At 46.6% G+C, this 21,182-nt stretch overlaps 1 protein-coding gene across 4 annotated transcripts in view; it reads left to right on the top strand.

Moving 5' to 3' along the window:
- LOC143301203 (epidermal growth factor receptor kinase substrate 8-like protein 2) overlaps positions 1-21,182 on the top strand; it is a 216,393-nt gene that overhangs the window by 123,919 nt on the left and 71,292 nt on the right. For all 4 annotated transcript variants that reach the window (XM_076615325.1, XM_076615324.1, XM_076615323.1 and 1 more), the window contains one exon: positions 1,304-1,370. In XM_076615325.1, the coding sequence (XP_076471440.1) occupies positions 1,304-1,370 (67 nt within the window). The remainder of the gene's footprint in view (positions 1-1,303; positions 1,371-21,182) is intronic.

Genomic DNA, 21,182 nt, shown 5'->3' with positions numbered 1-21,182 from the left:
TAGCGAATACTCGTTTATGGAAGATGTTAAAAACAGTTTTGAAAATTTAGTCTTCTTCTTCTTCTGCGTTCACTCGTATGCACACGAGTGGGCTTTTACGTGTATGACCGTTTTTAACCCGCCATGTAGGCAGCCATACTCCGTTTTCGGGGGTGAAAATTTAGTAATATATCAGGATTACAAATGAATTATGAAAAGACATTAGCAATTTGATTGGGAAGCAAATATAAGTACAGCCACAATTTAATGGATTAAATGAATGAAATGGAACCCACCAGTTTTTATGATATTAGGAATGTGGCTCACAAGAGATCTGCAAGGATGTGAAAACTTAAATTACTGTGAATATTTTGAGGAAATTCAAAATATGGATAAAATGTATGCATATACCTTTGGTAAGAATTGCTATTTTGAAATTTTATATCTTATCAATACTGATATACTTATGGATTACAACCCCCCCACCCCCCTCACCATGATTCATTTATCAAAAATGTACCACAGCTATGTTTCTCTTCTATATGGAAAGGAAAAGATGCCAAAGTAGCAAGCAAAACAGCTATGAAACAGACAGAAAACAAAGGACTGGGATTAGTGAATTTAACTGAACTGCATAATTTCATTAAGGCTCTCAAGCTGAGTTTGATTAGAAAAACAAACAAACAAAATGAAAGCATAAAATTAAAATCTTTTTGCATCCTGAAATTGAAAAAAAATTGTTGCCATGAGATAAATGTGTATTGGATGGATGTCTTCAATGCCTTTTAAGAAAAATCCATCTTTGTACATTACCTCAGATTGGATGTGTAATAATGTGGTATTGAATCATTAACAAGATGTCGTATGTCACAGTGACAAAATTTTTAACCCAAAGATGGAACAGAATTTTTAATCTTTTTTGAAAATTCAGACATAGGATGGCTTTATATGTGCTGATAGATATTGATCAGAGAAAGTGATATTCTGCATAGTTTGTGGAGGAATGAGTCTGTGATGTGTGCTGTGTTGTCAATGACAATGTGAGTTGATGGGTGATGAGAGCAGTGGTATGTGAGTTGTATCAAAGATAAGTGAGATGACTGGTGATGGTGTTGTGGTTCAGGAACAATGTAAGATGGCCAGTGTTATTGTATGTATTATTCATGATGATGTGAGATGGCCAGTGTTATTGTATGTATTATTCATGATAATGTGAGATGGCCAGTGTTATTGTATTGTTCATGATAATGTGAGATGGCCAGTGTAATTGTATGTATTATCCATGATAATGTGAGATGGCCAATGCTGTGATGTGTGTCCACAGGACCAGGACAGAGGGGGCATAGACACAGGCACAACACCCTCTGCCGACCGGGGAGGATCCAAGCCAGGTGACATCAAGTATTTCTGACCCCCTCCCTCCCCCCACACCCCCTCCCCCTGTCCCTCTTCCCTTTCCCCTATCCCAACTGATAAGGAATCCTGTGTTGTCTCCCCATGTCTGTCTGATGATCTGCACGTCCTGTCATGTCAGCAGCAGTGGTCTGTGTTCAGTGTCTGTTGTACATATTTCTTATCACCTGTAGCCACCTCTCTCTCTCTGTCTCTCTGTCTCTGTCTGTCTCTCTCTCATAAGTTGTGGAGAAGTGAGAGGTGATTATGTTTATTCTGAAGAAGATGGTGGGCATTTTCTTGGTGTATTTCCCCCCCTCCCTTTTCTGCTTGCCCCCATACACTCTCAGAGACTGTTCATTCAGTTCTCTGTATTGTCCTGTGCTGTGCATTGTTTCATTGTGCATTGTGGTTCCACTGAGAAAATGTCAGATACAATGTGTTACATTGTTTAAAAAGAGTGTTACATTGTTATGACATACTGTTACATTCAGGTGATGTTGTCAGACCGCTGAAATATTGTTAGCCGTCAGAATTAATTGTATGGAATGTTGGATTACTTTTACTTTTTTTATTACTACATTCTATTACATTCAGCACTGAAATGTTGTTAAATTGTCATCAGATATAATATTTTTGCATTGTCATCAGATATAGTATTTTTACATTGTCATAAGATGTAGTATTTTACATTGTTATCATACACTTTTATATTGATTTTTTTTATGATGATTGATGATGATGTTGATGATACAGATACTAATACAGAGCAAATTATCAGTAAGAGACCAAGCTCAAAGCGCTTTACAAACACAAGTCATTTGCACAACAGGCTGCCTACCAGGGTTGAGCGTACTGGGAGCTGGCTTTGGTTGCTCTTAATTTGTTTTCTTGTATGATTCAGTTGGGTTTCAGTCACACACACACACACACACACACACACACACACACACATGTAACATTTTGTGGGTATGACCATACCCTGCCATATAGGCAGCCATACTCGGTTTTCAGGGTTATGCATGCTGGGTATGTTCTTGTTTCCTTAACCCACTTAATGCTGACATGGATCACAAGATCTTTTACATGCTTATATGATCTTCTGCATGCACATACCCACAAAGAGGGTTCAAGCACCAGCAGGTCTTCACATATGTTGACCTGGAACATTGGAAAAATCTCTGCCCTTAACCTAGCAGGTGCTGGCACTGAAACCAGGGATGGAACTCAGGAAACACGAGGGAGAATCCAGTGCTCTAACCATGTGACCACTGTACACATGCTGAAATAATGTTACTTTGTTAAATGATGTTACATTGTAAGATACTGTCACATTGAATGCTGAAATTTTGCATGATATTTTTTTAAATGAAATTATGACATTGAATGCTGAAGAATTGAAGTGGGGGGATGCTGCTGCACTGTGTGCTGATGCTGACACAGATTCAGACCACAGGACAACCACTATGCAGTAGGATTCTTTCCACCCAATGAATAGTAAACTGACTTCTGTTTTGTTTTCTTTTGGAATATTTTATTCTCTTGGGGTGCGGGTGGGGGGAGGGGGGGGTGAGGGTTGTGGGTGGGGAGAAGTCATGGGGAGAGATCACATCTCCAAAGAGATAAATGAAAGACTGCTGACCTTATGACTGATTATATTGAAACTGAGAAATGTTAGTGTGTGTTCATACTGCATGCTATCAGGTACAGCCACATACTGTGCTCAGCAAATGCTGTTTCTTTTTCATTTTGCTGTGTCTGATGGTGTGCATTATAAACGTGGCCCTAGAGGTTTCTGTTCCTTTTTCACCAGAACACATCTGAGTTGTAACACTGCCATGAGCGGGGTTGACTTGACATCATTATTGTTGATTCATTGTTTTTACCTCTTAGTTGTGATCACAGTGGCCCCTTCATGTTATACTATAAGTCAAAGACCTTCACCTTCACCTTCACCTCTCCCGTAGTCTGGGTTCAGACCGTTGGGGCACCGCTGCTGACCTGGCCACCACCCCTCTCCACTCTTCACGGTTTTCTGATTTCCTCAGGGCGTCACCGAGCGTCAAGCCTGTCCACCCCCGGATGTTGTCTTCCCATCTCTTCTTCTGCCGTCCTCTCCTTCTGCCTCCTTGTACGGTGCCTTGCAGGAACGTTTTGGCAAGACCAGATGATCGGGAGATGTGTCCATACCACCTAAGTTTGCGTTTTTTCACTATGGACAGAAGGTCTTCGTAGGGTCCAATACTTTGCTTGATTCTGTTCTTCACTTCCGTGTTAGTGATGTGGTCTCTGTAGGAGATGCCAAGTAGTCTGCGAAAGCATCTCATCTCGACAGCTTGGATTCTTCTCTCGATGTCCGCAGTCAGGGTCCAAGTCTCGCAGGCGTAGAGCAATATTGATATAACCAGGGAACGCATCAGTCTGATTTTTGAGCTGAGAGCGATGTTTTTGTTGTTCCAGATGGTGTTCAGCTTGTTGAGTGCCATTGTTGTTTGGGCAATTCTCGAGAGTACTTCTGGTTTAGATCCTTCATCTGACACGATTGCTCCCAGATATTTGAAGCTGTGGACTGTTTTAAGCTTTTCGTCGTTGACTTTGATGTCAATGCTGATGCCGTTGGTGTTGTTAGTCATCAGTTTGGTTTTCTCCGCACTGATTTGCATTCCATACGATGTGGAGGCTTTGTCTAGATGTTTGACCAGGCTTGCCAGTTCTTCTTCTTTCCCAGCCAGTCCATCAATGTCGTCGGCAAAACGTAGGTTTGTGATTGTTCTGCCGCCTATGCTGACTGTTCCTACATGCTCTTCCAGTGCGTCAGTCATTATTCTTTCTAAGAAGATGTTGAAGAGTGTTGGGGAGAGTAGACAGCCTTGTCTCACTCCGACTGTGGTTCTGAACCAGTCCCCGATGCTATTGTTGAGGTAGACGGCGCTGGTGGCTTTGTCATAGAGGTGCTGTATCAGTCTGATCAGGTTGGCGTTGATGTTGTACAGATTCATGGTAGCCCACAAAGCTGCATGCCAGACCCTGTCAAATGCCTTCTTAAAATCAATGAAGACGTGGTAGAGGTCTTGTTGGTGTTGATGGTACCTCTCACATAGCAACCTCAAGTTGAAGATTTGTTCAGTTGTGCTCCTTCCTGGTCTGAAACCTGCCTGTTCTTCAGCAATGATGTTTTCTGCTTGTGGTTTCAGTCTGTTAAGCAGGATCTTCAACATGACTTTGCTGGGATGACTAATCAGGCTGATGGTGCGGTAGTTTTGACACTGCTGGAGATTGCCCTTTTTGGGGAGGGTGATGATCAGTGATTGTGTCCACGGTGTGGGCCATTCCCCTGTTTGCCAGATCTTGTTGCAGATTTTCAGTAGCACATCTGTCATAACTTCACCCCCTGCTTGGACCAGTTCTGATGGGATGTTGTCCACTCCTGCCGATTTCCCTTTTTTCAGCGATGCTATTGCTGCCTCTATTTCTTCACGGAGTATGGGGTGATTACTGTTATCAGTGGCTGACACCATCTTGCAAATTTGTTTACAAGAGATTTTCAGCTCTGATCAGACTTAAGGGACCACGGGGCTATTCACAGCATGAATTTAATGCAACAGATATATAAATACCTGATACATAATTGATAACTAGATGTCTTTTGTCAACGAATGTGTTAGTCTTTGTGAAGTGTGTGTTTGTGTGTGTGTGCTCTGTGTAACTATGGATGACTTGTGGGGAAAAAGGAGTGTGAAAATACCAAAATATGTTCTTTTGGTTATTTAACTTGTCTCAGTGATGAAGAAATGCAAGTGAAAAAACATTTGGGCTAAAGGCAGGGATAACATGAACTTCCACATGTGCTTCAGGACAGTAGGGAAAGAGAACATTGAAATTGATCATGGCCAGTGACTGACAATGATTTATACTTTTCCCTTCAAGTTACATGTATACTTCTATTTATAACATTAATAAGAATGTGGACATTCCAAGTATGCTTCTGTGTGAGGACCTGATGTTACATGTATGCTTCTGTTTATAAAATTAATAAGAATGCGGACATTCCAAGTATGCTTCTGTACAAGGACCTGATGTTTATTTTATTTTTTACTTTATGCTGTATGTGCTCAGAAACCTGACTGAAGCCACATGCTGATTTTGAACAACTTACACACAGTCTTACTGGTGATTCCTCCACATGCACACAGACTGTGTATAAATGTCATATTGCATTATAATTGTGATTTGCCCTCCTTCTTTGTGGAGTTCTATGGTCCTTGCTGGTTTTCATCATGGAGTCTTTATGGTCACTTGTTCTCTCTTTTTATAGTGTTATTGTTACTTATTCTCTTTGTAGAGTTTTATGGTTACTTATCCTTTTTATACAGTTTTTTAATTATTTGTTCTCTTTCTTCACAAAGTTATATGATTACTTCTCCTTTTTCTGCAGTGCTGTTGTTATTTTGCTGTTCTTTGACAAGTCTTTTGTGGAACCATTCTGTGTAAAGGACCTGGTTTTTCATTGAGACAAAGCTGTATCGGAGCTTTAGCTTTATATCCTGATCCTTCACCTTGGTCCTTTAGCTCTGTTGGGAACTGTCGGGGCACTGCAATGTTGACTCCTGCACCAGCCTTCTCCATTCTGTACAATCATGTGTGAATGATTGTCTCAACAAATGTCAGTCCTGTCCACTCTTCTTTGTTGTCAGACCATTTTTTCCTTTGTCTACCTCTTCTTCTCTTCCCATCTACTGTTTCTTGGAGGATGACTTTGGCAAGGCCGTTTGATCTTTTGGTATGACCATACCATTTCAGTTTCTTCATGATGGTGGGTAGGTGAGTGTGGCCCAATATGTTGAGTGATGGTCTGGCGAACTTGCTTGTTGGTGATGTGTTAGAGATACAAGATGCCCAAGATCTTTTAATAACATCTCATTTCCATGGCTTGGATTTTCTTTTGCAGTTCTGCTGTGAGAGTCCATGTCTCGCAAGCATACAAAAATATGGAAAGTACCAATGCACGCATGAGTCTGATCTTGTGACTGATGGTGATCTGCTGTCTTTCCATATGGGCTTCAGTCTTACCAGTGTGTTGGCTGTCTGAGCAGCTCTTGCAAGAATTGCAGGTTTGGAGCCCTGGTCACTGATTATGGCACCCAGATACTTGAAATGCTGATACATTTCATTAAAAGTTGGGTATGTGTTATATGTGTCATATGGTTCAGTGATACTGGTAGGGAGAAGGACTACAACCAGATAGTAAGGTATGAGAGGAGATGGGGTTTGGAGTCTATAACCAGGTAGATAGGGAGGGGTAGTGGGGGCTCGGAGGCTACAACTAGGTATCAGGGTGAAGGGGGTAGGAGGGAGTACCAGTATGGAGAATGGTATGGTAGAAAAGGAAACACTGAAAATAGTTAACAGATGTGTTTGATATGTGATGAAGATGTATCCTCTACCTCTTTCCAGTGTATCTGAGACTATCTGCAAGTCTAGGATTCCTAGTGGTGTACACTTGTTTGTGGACATTAGTATGCACAGACATAGTTACTGTTGGTGACAGTATGACCACTTCATGAATCAGTCAAGATCAAGAGACTGTTTATTTTCAAATCCAGTCCCAGCTTGTTTAACCCCTAAGCTGCCTATGTGACGAGATAACTCGTCATGGCAAGCATGTACGCTTAACTGCCACAATGACGAGATAACTTGTCATCGAAATATTCTGACTTTTTCCTGGTTTGCATTAAGTTCGTTGACAAAAATGCTGGTAGCTTTAGCTTGGGGAATCTTTCTAGATTCTATTCATAGCTAGAAACACTATCAATGTCATGAGGCAGACCTTTATTTGAACATTTTGGTTGGGTTACTGGCCGCAGTGTTTGCCTAGCTCCTCTCCTCACTCGCTCGACAAAATGTCGGACTGACACCGTGCTCAAGACATGCGATCGTGCCGAACTAAATCAACGAAGATTGCTTTCTTTAGCTGATGCTCAGAAAGAATTGAAGTGTAAATTCGAAGGAGAAGACAGTGATAAACATTTATAGGACGATTTGATAGAAAATAAAGGGAGCAATCAAGAGAGTGGCCAAGATGCGACAATCAGTGATTGATGCTGGCTGTACATTCGTAGCAGATGACAGACAGACCGAATTATTAGCAGGACACAATGTGAGTGATTTTCTTGGCACTCAGAGCCAACGCGGTCTGATGAGCACTGGATAAAGTGACCGTGTGAGAGGGGTGAAGAGGAGAGGGGTGGAGACTGAGGGGGTGTGGCCTCACATCCATATTATCACTTGGAGAAGTCACAATGCATTGTGTATCTATCTCTTTTTCAATTTTTTTTTATTATGGTGGTTCAAGTATGATTTTGTGTGTGCAGATATTCATTTGTCCAGAAAATATGATATTTTAGTGCATACTACCTGACTAATGTTTGTAATGAACAAGTTGAAAATGTGACAAAAAACAAAACACTGATTTTAAAACAACAGCATCTCACTAAAAATATATAAAATGGGAAAATATCATGTGTTTTGTATTCTTTAGCATTTACCTTTCAGAAAATATATACTTTTATGGGTCTTTCTCCAGTAACAAAGAGCACAGAATTTTTTGAAAATTTGTACCCGTTTTTTGTGAAAAAACCCTGGCAAATAGATTTCACTTAAATCTTATTTTCCTGGCAGCAAAAGGGTTAAGACCATGGAGCATTTTTACATATACAAAAGCTCAGAAATGTGATCGGACACTGCCATTGAAACTTCCTCAGAATGCACAATCTAAATGGTGAATTTGCTGTTCTTTGCTTGACTTGTACAATTGATAAACTCCAAAATGTTAGAAATACTCTTTTGTTATTTTTTTAATTATATATGCTGCACTGAATTTGCCTCCTTGGATCGTCGTTACATGCTTGAGAATGGAAGGCAGTGTGTGTGAGAGAAAATTGTAGAGTAGTGGCTGTGTAGACATATGAACATATGAGCTGGTTGTTAGGTTATCCACCAGTAATTTATGTCTGTCAGGGCTGGTTGATTGACAGTTCTCTTGTTATGTTCTTCAGAGCTGGTTGTTTGGTGGCCCACCTGTGGGCATGTCTTTCAAGGCTGCAAGCTGAAACTGACCCTCAACTGTTATTTGAAACTCTTCTCTGAATCAAAAAACCCAGCCTATGATAGTGTTTTCAACAACCCTTTCAGTAAGAAAATTGATGACAACTCAAACTGCATTCCTCACCTTGGACTCCGTATACAGCCACACATGTAAAATGCTGATCTGGATGTTGGAGGCATCTCAGATTTTTCTAAGTTCCAGACAGCCCACCATGGACCTTTAAACACCTGAGGTCTCACTCAGTGTGGCCTCACACGGAAAAGACTCCACTAGTTCATTGGCCTATGAAACCTACTTTTCTTAACTCAAATTTCCCACATTTCAGAAAATCTTCACTGATGGTTCAGAGTCGTAGGATGGTGTCACTGCATCTGCATTAAGTCCTTTCTTTGCTTTTCCTGACCAGCCCTCAACAAAACACATTCTGACAGCTCAGTTTGTACTGCAATGGTTCTGGTGTTAAAAATGGTTCAGCAAGCAAAGCACAAGAATTTTATGGTTTTTCTGAACTCTTTTCAGCCTTGGGGGCGATCGCCTGCAGGAATCTGACACATCCAAAATTGCAGGAATTTGTTATAACTTTTACACTTTTAACAAACAAAGGTATAATGTCGTTTTGGCCTGGGTTCCAGGCCATGTTGGTATTTGAGGTAATGAAATGGCAGACCAGCTGGCCAGGAATGCCAAAACAGAAAATTTCCAAATCCTACATACCGTACAGACATGAAGCTGGTTGCTAAGTAGTCCACTTGTGAGTATGTCTGTCAGGGCTGGTTGCTAGGTGGTCCACCTGTGGGTATGTCTGTCAGGGCTGGTTGCTAAGTGGTTCACCTGTGGGTATGTCTGTCAGGGCTGGTTGCTAAGTAGTCCACCTGTGAGTATGTCTGTCAGGGCTGGTTGCTAAGTGGTCCACCTGTGGGTATGTCTGTCAGGGCTGGTTGCTAAGTGGTCCACCTGTGGGTATGTCTGTCAGGGCTGGTTGCTAGGTGGTCCACCTGTGGGTATGTCTGTCAGGGCTGGTTGCTAGGTGGTCCACCTGTGGGTATGTCTGTCAGGGCTGGTTGCTAAGTGGTCCACCTGTGGGTATGTCTGTCAGGGCTGGTTGCTAAGTGGTCCACCTGTGGGTATGTCTGTCAGGGCTGGTTGCTAAGTGGTCCACCTGTGGGTATGTCTGTCAGGGCTGGTTGCTAGGTGGTCCACCTGTGGGTATGTCTGTCAGGGTTGGTTGCTAGGTGGTCCACCTGTGGGTATGTCTGTCAGGGCTGGTTGCTAGGTGGTCCACCTGTGGGTATGTCTGTCAGGGCTGGTTGCTAAGTGGTCCACCTGTGGGTATGTCTGTCAGGGCTGGTTGCTAGGTGGTCCACCTGTGGGTATGTCTGTCAGGGCTGGTTGCTAAGTGGTCCACCTGTGGGTATGTCTGTCAGGGCTGGTTGCTAAGTGGTCCACCTGTGGGTATGTCTGTCAGGGCTGGTTGCTAGGTGGTCCACCTGTGGGTATGTCTGTCAGGGTTGGTTGCTAGGTGGTCCACCTGAAGCATATGTGAATGAAGTCAGTAATTGTTGCCTCTGACCTCCCAGCATCCATAGTGCAGTGACTACTGTCAAATTTGTTTCCATCCCCACCCCAACTTACCTTTACTTCCCCCATCTCCATATCTTGCCCTGTCACCTCCCCCACACCCCCCTTTTCCTCCATTCTCCACTCTTCTATGCACTTTTGCTTACAAAGACCAGAAGTTGGTGGGGGAGGTGGAGGTGTGAGGGGATTGATTACTGACTGATGCTTCAGTGTGTAAGGTCTGTGGTCAGCCCTCACTCTGTCGAGTTGTCAATAGATAGAGCTTCTACCATTGTATCCAGTATGCTATGTCAATCTGTTTAGTTTTATACAGTGATCGTTATTCCAGTAACATTGTATGATGAATCTGCTATTTCAATATTCATATGAAGTGTGTCTGTCACACTGCAAATAATCAGTTTTTCATATTTTTTTTTGTATTCCATGCAACGTAAATTTGATTTTTATTCCCTTAGTATGGTTTACTATGTTGTTGTGTATCTAAGTGTACTGGTAATCAACTAGACATACGCAGTAAAAGAAAAGCAGAGAACTATGTTGAAGAAGAAGAGCAGAGCTGCAGAATGTGTGATGTATATATGACCACTGTGTCACACATAGGAGCAGCAGTTGTGCAGTCATTACTTATCGTTTCAATGTGTTTTGCTCATGTAACCAATTCATGTTGTGCACTATGCAGAATACAAATAATTAGATGTGTACATTGTGAAGGGAAAATATTGAACATGTTGTGCATGTAGAATTGTGTGATCATATTCACTGGATACCATGAAGAGTTTATTGTGGACATTGTCCCTGGACTGGGCCTGGCAACATCTGCATGCACCAGTTAGAGCTTTGGCAGGGGTGTGAGTGAAACAGGAAGTGCCCACCAAGTGGAATGTAATGGAACAGGGAATGCCCTCAAACGGGAGTGTGGTTGAACAGGGAATGCCCACCAGTGGGGAGTGTAGTGGAATGGGGAGTGTTGTAGAACAGGGAGCGTCAGAGAGTGTGATTGATGGGGAGTACCAACTGAGGGGAGTGTAGTGGAATAGGTAGTGTATTTGGAACTGGGATTGCCCACCAGGTGGAGTGTATTGAAACAGGGAGTGCCCACCAAAGGGAGTGTGGAGTGCCCACCAGGTGGAGTGTAGTGGAACAGGGAGTGCCCACCAGGTGGAGTGTAGTGGAACATGGAGTGCCCACCAGGTGGAGTGTAGTGGAACATGGAGTGCCCACCAGGTGGAGTGTAGTGGAACAGGGAGTGCCCACCAAGGGGTATGTAGTGGAACAGGGAGTGCCCACCAAGGAGTGTGTAGTGGAACAGGGAGTGCCCACCAAAGGGTGTGTAATGGAACAGGGAGTGCCCACCAAGGGTTGTGTAGTGGAACAGGGAGTGCCCACCAGTGGGGAGTGTAGTGGAACAGGGAGTGCCCACCAAGGGGTGTGTGTAGTGGAACAGGAAGTGCCCACCAAGGGGTGAGTAGTGGAACAGGGAGTGCCCACCAGTGGGGAGTGTAGTGGAACAGGGAGTGCCCACCAGTGGGGAGTGTAGTGGAACAGGGAGTGCCCACCAAGGTTTGTGTAGTGGAACATGGAGTGCCCACCAGTGGGGAGTGTACTGGAACAGGGAGTGCCCACCAAGGGGTGTGTGTAGTGGAACAGGGAGTGCCCACCAGTGGGGAGTGTACTGGAACAGGGAGTGCCCACCAAGGGGTGTGTAGTGGAACAGGGAGTGTCAGCTGGCAGGAGTGTAGTGGAACCCAAGGGGAATATTTCTGCCAGATATTGTGTTCAGTGGATTCCAGCCAGATTATCTGAATCCAGTCACCCAAACTGTGTCAGCGCTCACCTACCTCTACGCTTGGCAGCTAATCATCATGACTATATAGTGTGCAGAAACTGCTGTTTGTCTGCTAATCTTCGGCTAAGGTCCCATCCTGAAAAATGTCCAGAATTTGTTGGTTGCCTCTTTACTGTAACAAAAAAAACCCACCCCGTACTGGCCTGGTCCCTTCCCCCCTGCTGTCATGGTTCTGTGACCTTTGCCCTGCAGTGACCTTTCTGTGTGAAGTGTATTACCACCTTTCTCTGCCTGCTATCTGTACTATAGCTCTGAACACATGTTTTGTGTCAGCAGATAACCAGGATGCTATCATCATGTAGTGAAGCTGATTAATGTCTCTAATACCTTGTTCTTTTTTACTCACTGCACTGTTTCCAGTAGCTGTTGGAGGGGGGCGGGGGGGGGGGGGGGGGGGGGGGGGTCTCAGCGTTGATCTGAAAATGCTGTGAATGGCACATCTGACTATTCCATGTATATCTCTGTAATCACACCTGACACATGTGTACCTATGTGATCAGACATCTGACATACATATGTACCTCTGTAATCAGACACCTGACACATATGTACCTCTGTAATCAGACACCTGACACATATGTACCTCTGTAATCAGACACCTGACAGACATGTACCTCTGTGATCCGACACCTGACACATGTACCTCTGTGATCCGACACCTGACACATGTACCTCTGTCATCAGACACCTGACACATGTACCTCTGTGATCAGACACCTGACACATATGTACCTCTGTGGTCAGACACCTGACACATCTGTACCTATGTAATCAGACACCTGACACATCCGTATCTATGTAATCAGACACCTGACACATCTGTACCTATGTAATCAGACACCTGACACATCTGTACCTATGTGATCAGACACCTGACACATCTGTACCTATGTAATCAGACACCTGACACATCTGTACCTATGTGATCAGACACCTGACACATCTGTACCTATGTGATCAGACACCTGACACATCTGTATATGTTTGACCTATTTGTTGTTTTGTATTCAGTCCCTTTGTCTTGTAGTTGTGCATTGTTACAATGTTACTAATATTTTGCATGTTCTTTAACTATTCTGTGTGATTGTCAGTAATATTGTGTGCCTGTGGCCATTGTTGTTGGCACTGCGGTGTACTGATGACAATATCTGTGCAGTCTCTGCTGTCTGTCCTCATGGCATTACCTGCTGTCTGAACACACAGTGGAATTACTATCAATGCTCATGTTAGACACCTGCCCTTTCCCTATATTTTCTCATTGTTTTATTGTCGATTCACAAGGTGATTTAGACATGTACAAATTTCCGCAGTGGGTGCTATGACTGCCCAGTAATCATGTACAAGACACATTTTCTCTAAGCCTGTTGGTTCTTCAGTGGTCAAACTGACTCAGCAGTGTCATATGGACTGACTCAGCAGTGACACTGACTCAGCAGTGACAGATGGACTGACTCAGCAGTGACACTGACTCAGCAGTGACAGATGGACTAATTCTCAAATTAACAGATGGACTGACTCAGCAGTGACGGACTGACTGACCCTAGATTAACAGATGGACTGATTCAGCAGTGATGGATTGACTGACTCAGCAGTGAAGGATTGACTGACTCCCAGATTAACAGGTGGACTGACTCCCAAATTAACAGATGGACTGACTCAGCAGTGACAGATGGACTGAGCCTAGATTAACAGATGGACTGACTCAGCAGTGACAGATGGACTGACTCAGCAGTGACAGATGGTTTGACTCAGGAGTGACAGATGGACTGATTCAGCAGTGACAGGATGACTGACTCACAAAGAGAGATAGACTGACCTACAGTAATAGATAGACTGACTCAGTAGTAACAGATGGTTTGACTCAGCAGTGACAGATGGGACTGACTCAAAGTGACAGATGGGACTGACTCACAGTGACAGATGGGACTGACTGAGTGACAGATAGGACCGACTCACAGTGACAGATAGGACTGACTCACAGTGACAGATGGACTGACTCACAGTGACAGATAGGACCGACTCACAGTGACAGATAGGACCGACTCACAGTGACAGATAGGATTGACTCACAGTGACAGATGGACTGACACAGCAGTGATAGATAGGACTGACTCACAGTGACAGATGGGACCGACTCACAGTGACAGATAGGACCGACTCACAGTGACAGATAGGATTGACTCACAGTGACAGATGGACTGACACAGCAGTGACAGATAGGACTGACTCACAGTGACAGATGGGACCGACTCACAGTGACAGATAGGACCGACTCACAGTGACAGATAGGATTGACTCACAGTGACAGATGGACTGACACAGCAGTGATAGAAGGATTGACTCAGCTGTGACAGATGGACTGACTCAAAATTAACAGATGGACTGACTAAGTTAATTGATTGACTCTGAATTAACAGATGGACATTTGTTATCACTGCAGCAGTTAATGTTTCTTCAAAGATCACTGCACTGATTTCAACTAAATTGCACAACTTTCTGCCTAACACCAGTGAAAATTATTGGCACTATTTTCATTGTACAATGGTTCATTGCATGTATTTCTGTTATAAAGCAAATTTAATAGCACACTGAGCAGACTGGGCTCTTCATAAAACAAAAATTGAAATGTGTTCAGAAAAATTCAAGTGGTTGATAACATACAGCAGTTGTGCTTCTCCTTCATTGCTCTTGTGATGTAGTTTTGTGTGTGTGCGTGTGTTTTTTTGTTGTTGTTGTTTTCAAAATCGGGGTTTAAAAGGTTAACAAATTTTATGTCTTAGGTGCTTAATTGTTCATTGGGCTTTTTAAAGTGTGTCTGCTGAAGGTTTTTCAGACTTTTCAGTTTGTCTTCACTATGCACTCTCAAATAACAACCATAGCTGGCTTCCAGAGTTTGCCAAATAGATGTGTAACGCACTCCTTCCTGCTTCGTGATTAGTGCTAACGTATACACCTTTTGTCAGCACTTATGGAAGTGTGTGATACATACTTTCCTGCTTCTTGACATCGGAATGTAATCAATGCCTCCCTGTTTCCTGACAAAGCAGTGCTACCATGTATCCGCAGGTGTCATCAGTGTAGGTGCTGCTACCCTTCTCTCTTTCCTGTGCTGTCCTCACCTCCCCTTCTACCCCCCTCCCTTTCTGTGCTGCCCTCACCTCCCCCTCTACCCCCCCCACTCTCCCTTTCTGTGCTGCCCTCACCTCCCCTTCTACCCCCCTCCCTTTCTGTGCTGCCCTCACCTCCCCCTCTACCCCCCCCACTCTCCCTTTCTGTGCTGCCCTCACCTCCCCCTCTACCCCCCCCCCTCCCTTTCTGTGCTGCCCTCACCTCCCCCTCTACCCCCCCTCCCTTTCTGTGCTGCCCTCACCTCCCCCTCTACCCCCCCCACTCTCCTTTCTGTGCTGCCCTCACCTCCCCCTCTACCCCCCCTCCCTTTCTGTGCTGCCCTCACCTCCCCCTCTACCCCCCCCTCTCTTTCTGTGCTGCCCTCACCTCCCCCTCTACCCCCCCTCCCTTTCTGTGCTGCCCTCACCTCCCCCTCTACCCCCCCCTCCCTTTCTGTGCTGCCCTCACCTCCCCCTCTACCCCCCCCTCTACCCCCCCCCCTCCCTTTCTGTGCTGCCCTCACCTCCCCCTCTACCCCCCCCTCTCTGTGCTGTCCTCACCTCCCCCTCTACCCCCCTCCCCCTTTCTGTGCTGCCCTCACCTCCCCCTCTACCCCCCCCCCCTTTCTGTGCTGCCCTCACCTCCCCCTCTACCCCCCCTCTCTGTGCCCCTCTACCCCCCCCCCCTCTGTGCCGTCCTCACCTCCCTCTCTACCCCCCCTCCCTCTCTGTGCCCCTCTAAACCCCCTCTCTGTGCTGTCCTAACCTCACCCTCTACCCCCCTCCCTCTGTGCTGTCCTCACCCCCCCCCCCTCTACCCCCCCCCCCCCTTTCTGTGCTGTCCTCACCTCCCCCTCTAACCCCCTCCCTCTCTGTGCCCCTCTACCCCCCCCCCCCCCTCTCTGTGCCATCCTCACCTCCCCCTCTAACCCCCTCTCCTTTCTGTGCTGTCCTCACCCTCCCCTCTACCCCCCTACCCTCCCTCTCTGTGCTGTCCTCACCTCCCCCTCTAACCCCCTACCCTCCCTCTCTGTGCTGTCCTCACCTCCCCCTCCCCCCTCTTTCTGTGCTGTCCCACCTCCCCCTACCCTCCCTCCCTTCTGTGCTGCCCTCACCTCCCCCTCTACCCCCCTCTCTTTCTGTGCTGTCCTCACCTCCCCCTCTACCCCCCTCTCTTTCTGTGCTGTCCTCACCTCCCCCTCTACCCCCCCTCTCTTTCTGTGCTGTCCTCACCTCCCCCTCTACCCCCTTCCTTTCTGTGCTGTCCTCACCTCCCCCTCTACCCCCTTCCTTTCTGTGCTGCCCTCACCTCCCCCTCTACCCCCCTACCCTCCCTCTCATTGCTGTCCTCACCTCCCCCTCTACCCCCCTCCCTTTCTGTGCTGCCCTCACCTCCCCCTCTACCCCCCCCCCCTCCCTTTCTGTGCTGCCCTCACCTCCCCCTCTACCCCCCCCCCCTCCCTTTCTGTGCTGCCCTCACCTCCCCCTCTACCCCCCCCTCTCTGTGCTGTCCTCACCTCCCCCTCTACCCCCCTCCCCCTTTCTGTGCTGCCCTCACCTCCCCCTCTACCCCCCCCCCTTTCTGTGCTGCCCTCACCTCCCCCTCTACCCCCCCTCTCTGTGCCCCTCTACCCCCCCCCCTCTGTGCCGTCCTCACCTCCCTCTCTACCCCCCCTCCCTCTCTGTGCCCCTCTAAACCCCCTCTCTGTGCTGTCCTAACCTCACCCTCTACCCCCCTCCCTCTGTGCTGTCCTCACCCCCCCCCTCTACCCCCCCCCTTTCTGTGCTGTCCTCACCTCCCCCTCTAACCCCCTCCCTCTCTGTGCCCCTCTACCCCCCCCCCCTCTCTGTGCCATCCTCACCTCCCCCTCTACCCCCCTCTCTTTCTGTGCTGTCCTCACCTCCCCCTCTACCCCCCTACCCTCCCTCTCTGTGCTGTCCTCACCTCCCCCTCTACCCCCCTCTCTTTCTGTGCTGTCCTCACCTCCCCCTCTACCCCCCTCTCTTTCTGTGCTGTCCTCACCTCCCCCTCTACCCTCCCTCCCTTTCTGTGCTGCCCTCACCTCCCCCTCTACCCCCCCTCTCTTTCTGTGCTGTCCTCACCTCCCCCTCTACCCCCCCTCTCTTTCTGTGCTGTCCTCACCTCCCCCTCTACCCCCTTCCTTTCTGTGCTGTCCTCACCTCCCCCTCTACCCCCCCTCTCTTTCTGTGCTGTCCTCACCTCCCCCTCTACCCCCTTCCTTTCTGTGCTGTCCTCACCTCCCCCTCTACCCCCCTACCCTCCCTCTCATTGCTGTCCTCACCTCCCCCTCTACCCCCCCTCTCTTTCTGTGCTGTCCTCACCTCCCCCTCTACCCCCTTCCTTTCTGTGCTGTCCTCACCTCCCCCTCTACCCCCCCTCTCTTTCTGTGCTGTCCTCACCTCCCCCTCTATCCTCCCTCCCTTTCTGTGCTGTCCTCACCTCCCCCTCTACCCCCCTCTCTTTCTGTGCTGTCCTCACCTCCCCCTCTACCCCCCTTCCTTTCTGTGCTGTCCTCACCTCCCCCTCTACCCCCCTCTCTTTCTGTGCTGCCCTCACCTCCCCATCTAATCCCCCCTCCCCCTCCCTCTCTGTGCTGTCCTCACCTCCCCCTCTACCCCCCTCCCTCTCTGTGCTGTCCTCACCTCCCCCTCTACCCCCCTCCCTTTCTGTGCTGTCCTCACCTCCCCCTCTACCCCCCTTCCTTTCTGTGCTGTCCTCACCTCCCCCTCTACCCCCCTCCCTTTCTGTGCTGCCCTCACCTCCCCATCTAATCCCCCCTCCCCCTCCCTCTCTGTGCTGTCCTCACCTCCCCCTCTACCCCCCTCCCTTTCTGTGCTGTCCTCACCTCCCCCTCTACCCCCCTCCCTTTCTGTGCTGTCCTCAGCTCCCCCTCTACCCCCCCTCTCTTTCTGTGCTGTCCTCATCTCCCCCTCTACCCCCCTCCCTTTCTGTGCTGTCCTCACCTCCCCCTCTACCCCCCTCCCTTTCTGTGCTGTCCTCACCTCCCCCTCTACCCCCCTACCTTTCTGTGCTGTCCTCATCTCCCCCTCTACCCCCCTACCCTCCCTCTCTGTGCTGTCCTCACCTCACCCTCTACCCCCCCCCCTCTCTTTGCTGTCCTAAACTCACCCTCTACCCCCTTCCTTTCTGTGCTGTCCTCACCTCCCCCTCTAACCCCCTTCCTCTATGCTGTCTTCACTTTCCCCACTACCCCCCTCCCCCTCCCTTTCTGTGCTGTCCTCACCTCCACCTCTACCACCTCCCCCCCTCCTCACTTTCTGTGCTGTCCTCACCCCCCCCCCCCCTCTACCCCCATCCCCCTCCCTCTCTGTGCTGTCCTCACCTCCCCCACTACCCCCTCCCTCTCTGTGCTGTCCTCACCTCCCCCACTACCCCCTCCCTCTCTGTGCTGTCCTCACCTCCCCCTCTATCCCCCTTCTTCTCTGTGCTGTCCTCTCCTCCCCCTCTATCCCCCTTCTTCTCTGTGCTGTCCTCACCTCCCCCTCTATCCCCCTTCTTCTCTGTGTTGTGCTCACCTCCCCCTCTAGCCCCCCTCCCTGTCTGTCCTGTCCTTACCTCCCTCTCTACCCCCCTCCCTCTTCTGTGTTGCCACCTTCCCCTCTACCCCCTCCCTCCCCCTTCCTTTCTGTGCTGTCCTCCCTCCCCTCACCACTCTCTTCACCCCTCCTGTACAGGTATTCTGCACACAAGCAGAGGAGTGATAAACCTGTGTGCCTTGTTACTCCCTCACTCCTCCAGCCACCACTCCCTGGCTGCAGACTCACTGGTGCAAACAGATGGTGACCCCCACCCTGTCCTCTGGCTTTGTGACTTTGGCCTCTAAGGTCAAAAGGTCCAGATGCCACAGGTCAGCATCTGTCTGATTTGGCACTGCATGTTGGTCACTGATTCCCATGGCATAAACCTGCAGTTAGTCTTTGAGAAACATTACTGTTTCTTTCTTGTTTTGATACATGTAAGAATTAGCGGCATTGAAATATGATTTGAGATCTGATCATGTTGGATAATGAGGTTAACAGTATGACAGTAATGACACCCATATTTTTTAATGCATCATCTTAAAGTGGCTCCCAGAGGCTTTCCTTGGCAATACAGCAAACAGGAGATATTCTGTCAGGTGTCACATTCATAACTCTTTGGCATCAGAGTTCCCACTGTTATTCAGAGTTTTTGTCAGCCATTTCAAGTGAACAACTTTTCTTACCCAAATTTTTATTGTTTAAAAGTAAATTGTGAGAAGATACATTGATCAAAATGTAAAGATAATTAAACTATGTGGGAAATGTTACTCAGGCAATGTTGTTCTCCTGTCCATGTGCAAGGCAGTGTGATATATCAGCTATGCTGACTTGTGGCCATGGCAGTGTGTTACCTTGACCCTCATCAGTGACCTATCAAGAAAGATGCATATCTTGTTGTTGTTTTGTTGTTTTTTGCCCAGAGGGCTGGATGTTAAAAAAAAAAAAAGAGAAAAAAAGTAGTTATGCTTATTCCACTACACTTTTGAAATAGAATTTTGTTTTGTTTCATTTCATGTCAACGTGTATTTGAAACACATAAAAAATGAATTGCAATGCATACTACATTTAATTTGAAATAAAGCAATATTTATATGAAGAAATAATTGATGTGTTTTTGAAGTTGGCTTTTCTGGCATGTAGTGTGCATCACATTCAGTGCAGTGACATTTGATCTAGCTTTATCAGTTCACTATAGTGAAGTAAATTATCTCTTCAGTATAAAAATAAATCACCTTTGTGTATCCTTTTTTCAGTGTAAAGAAAGAACAAAACATCTAAATTAAAAAATCCACGTTGCTGCAGTTTTCTTGTATTCATGAATATGGAGATTTCACTTTTCTGAATTCATTATCCCCTTGACTGCTGCTGACAAGTATGCTGGTCACTGAAGGGCTGTTACCTGACTGAGGTCAGAGCAAGCGTTAATACAGGTCAGGATGTCACTGAAGGGCTGTGACCTCACTGAGGTCAGACAGAGCTTTAATACAGGTTAGGATGTCACTGAAGGGCTGTGACCTCACTGAGGTCAGACAGAGCTTTAATACAGGACCGGATGTCACTGAAGGGCTGTGACCTCACTGAGGTCAGACAGAGCTTTAATACAGGTACGGATGTCACTGAAGGGCTGTGACCTCACTGAGGTGAGAGTGAGCTTTAATACAGGTCAGGGTGTCACTGAAGGGCTGTGACCTCACTGAGGTGAGAGTGAGCTTTAATACAGGTCAGGGTGTCACTGAAGGGCTGTCACCTCACTGAGGTGAGAGTGAGCTTTAATACAGGTCAGGATGTCAATGAAGGGCTGTCACCTCACTGAGGTGAGAGTGAGCTTTAATACAGGTCAGGGTGTCACTGAAGGGCTGTCACCTCACTAAGGTCAGACAAATTATCAGTAGCCTTTCTTTATTTGGACTTCTTCCTCTTTGGATTGTATTACTTTTGTTCAACAAACTGCACTTCACTGATCATATTTCAAAGGGTTCAGCAGTGAAGGGATGAACAGAGATTTTTTTGTTGTTTTTACTTTGATCATAGGCATTCTTAGATTGTACAGACCTGTCATTTGTTTTACAGACCTGTCTTCAGATTGTACAGACCTGTCATTTGATTGTTCAGACTTGTCATAAGATAATTACAGACCTGTCATCAGATTGTACAGACTTGTCATTTGATTGTTCAGACCTGTCATCAGATAATTACAGACCTGTCATTTGATTGTACAGACCTGTCATTTGATTGTTCAGACCTGTCATCAGATAATTACAGACCTGTCATTTGATTCTACAGACCTATCATCAGATTGTTCGGCCTGTCATTAGATTGTTTATGCCTGTCATTGGATTGTAACGACCTATCATTACATTGTACAGACCTATCATTATATTGTACAGACCTATCATTAGATTGTACCAATTTGTCATTAGATTATATAGGCCTGTCATTAGATTGTTTAAGACCTGTCATTAGCTTGTTGCAGACCTGGTATTAGATTATTGCACACCTGTCTTTAGATTTAACGGACCTCTCATTAGATAGTGCAGACCTGTCATTAGATTGAACAGACCTTGCATCAGATTGTTTCAGATCCATCATTAGATTTGTCAGACCTGTCATC

This window comes from Babylonia areolata, chromosome 27, assembly GCF_041734735.1.
Source record: "Babylonia areolata isolate BAREFJ2019XMU chromosome 27, ASM4173473v1, whole genome shotgun sequence".
In the NCBI taxonomy this organism is placed as follows: Eukaryota; Metazoa; Mollusca; class Gastropoda; order Neogastropoda; family Buccinidae; genus Babylonia; species Babylonia areolata.
The sequence above is the reverse complement of the archived record's forward strand: the minus strand, read 5'-3'. Positions and strand labels throughout refer to the sequence as shown.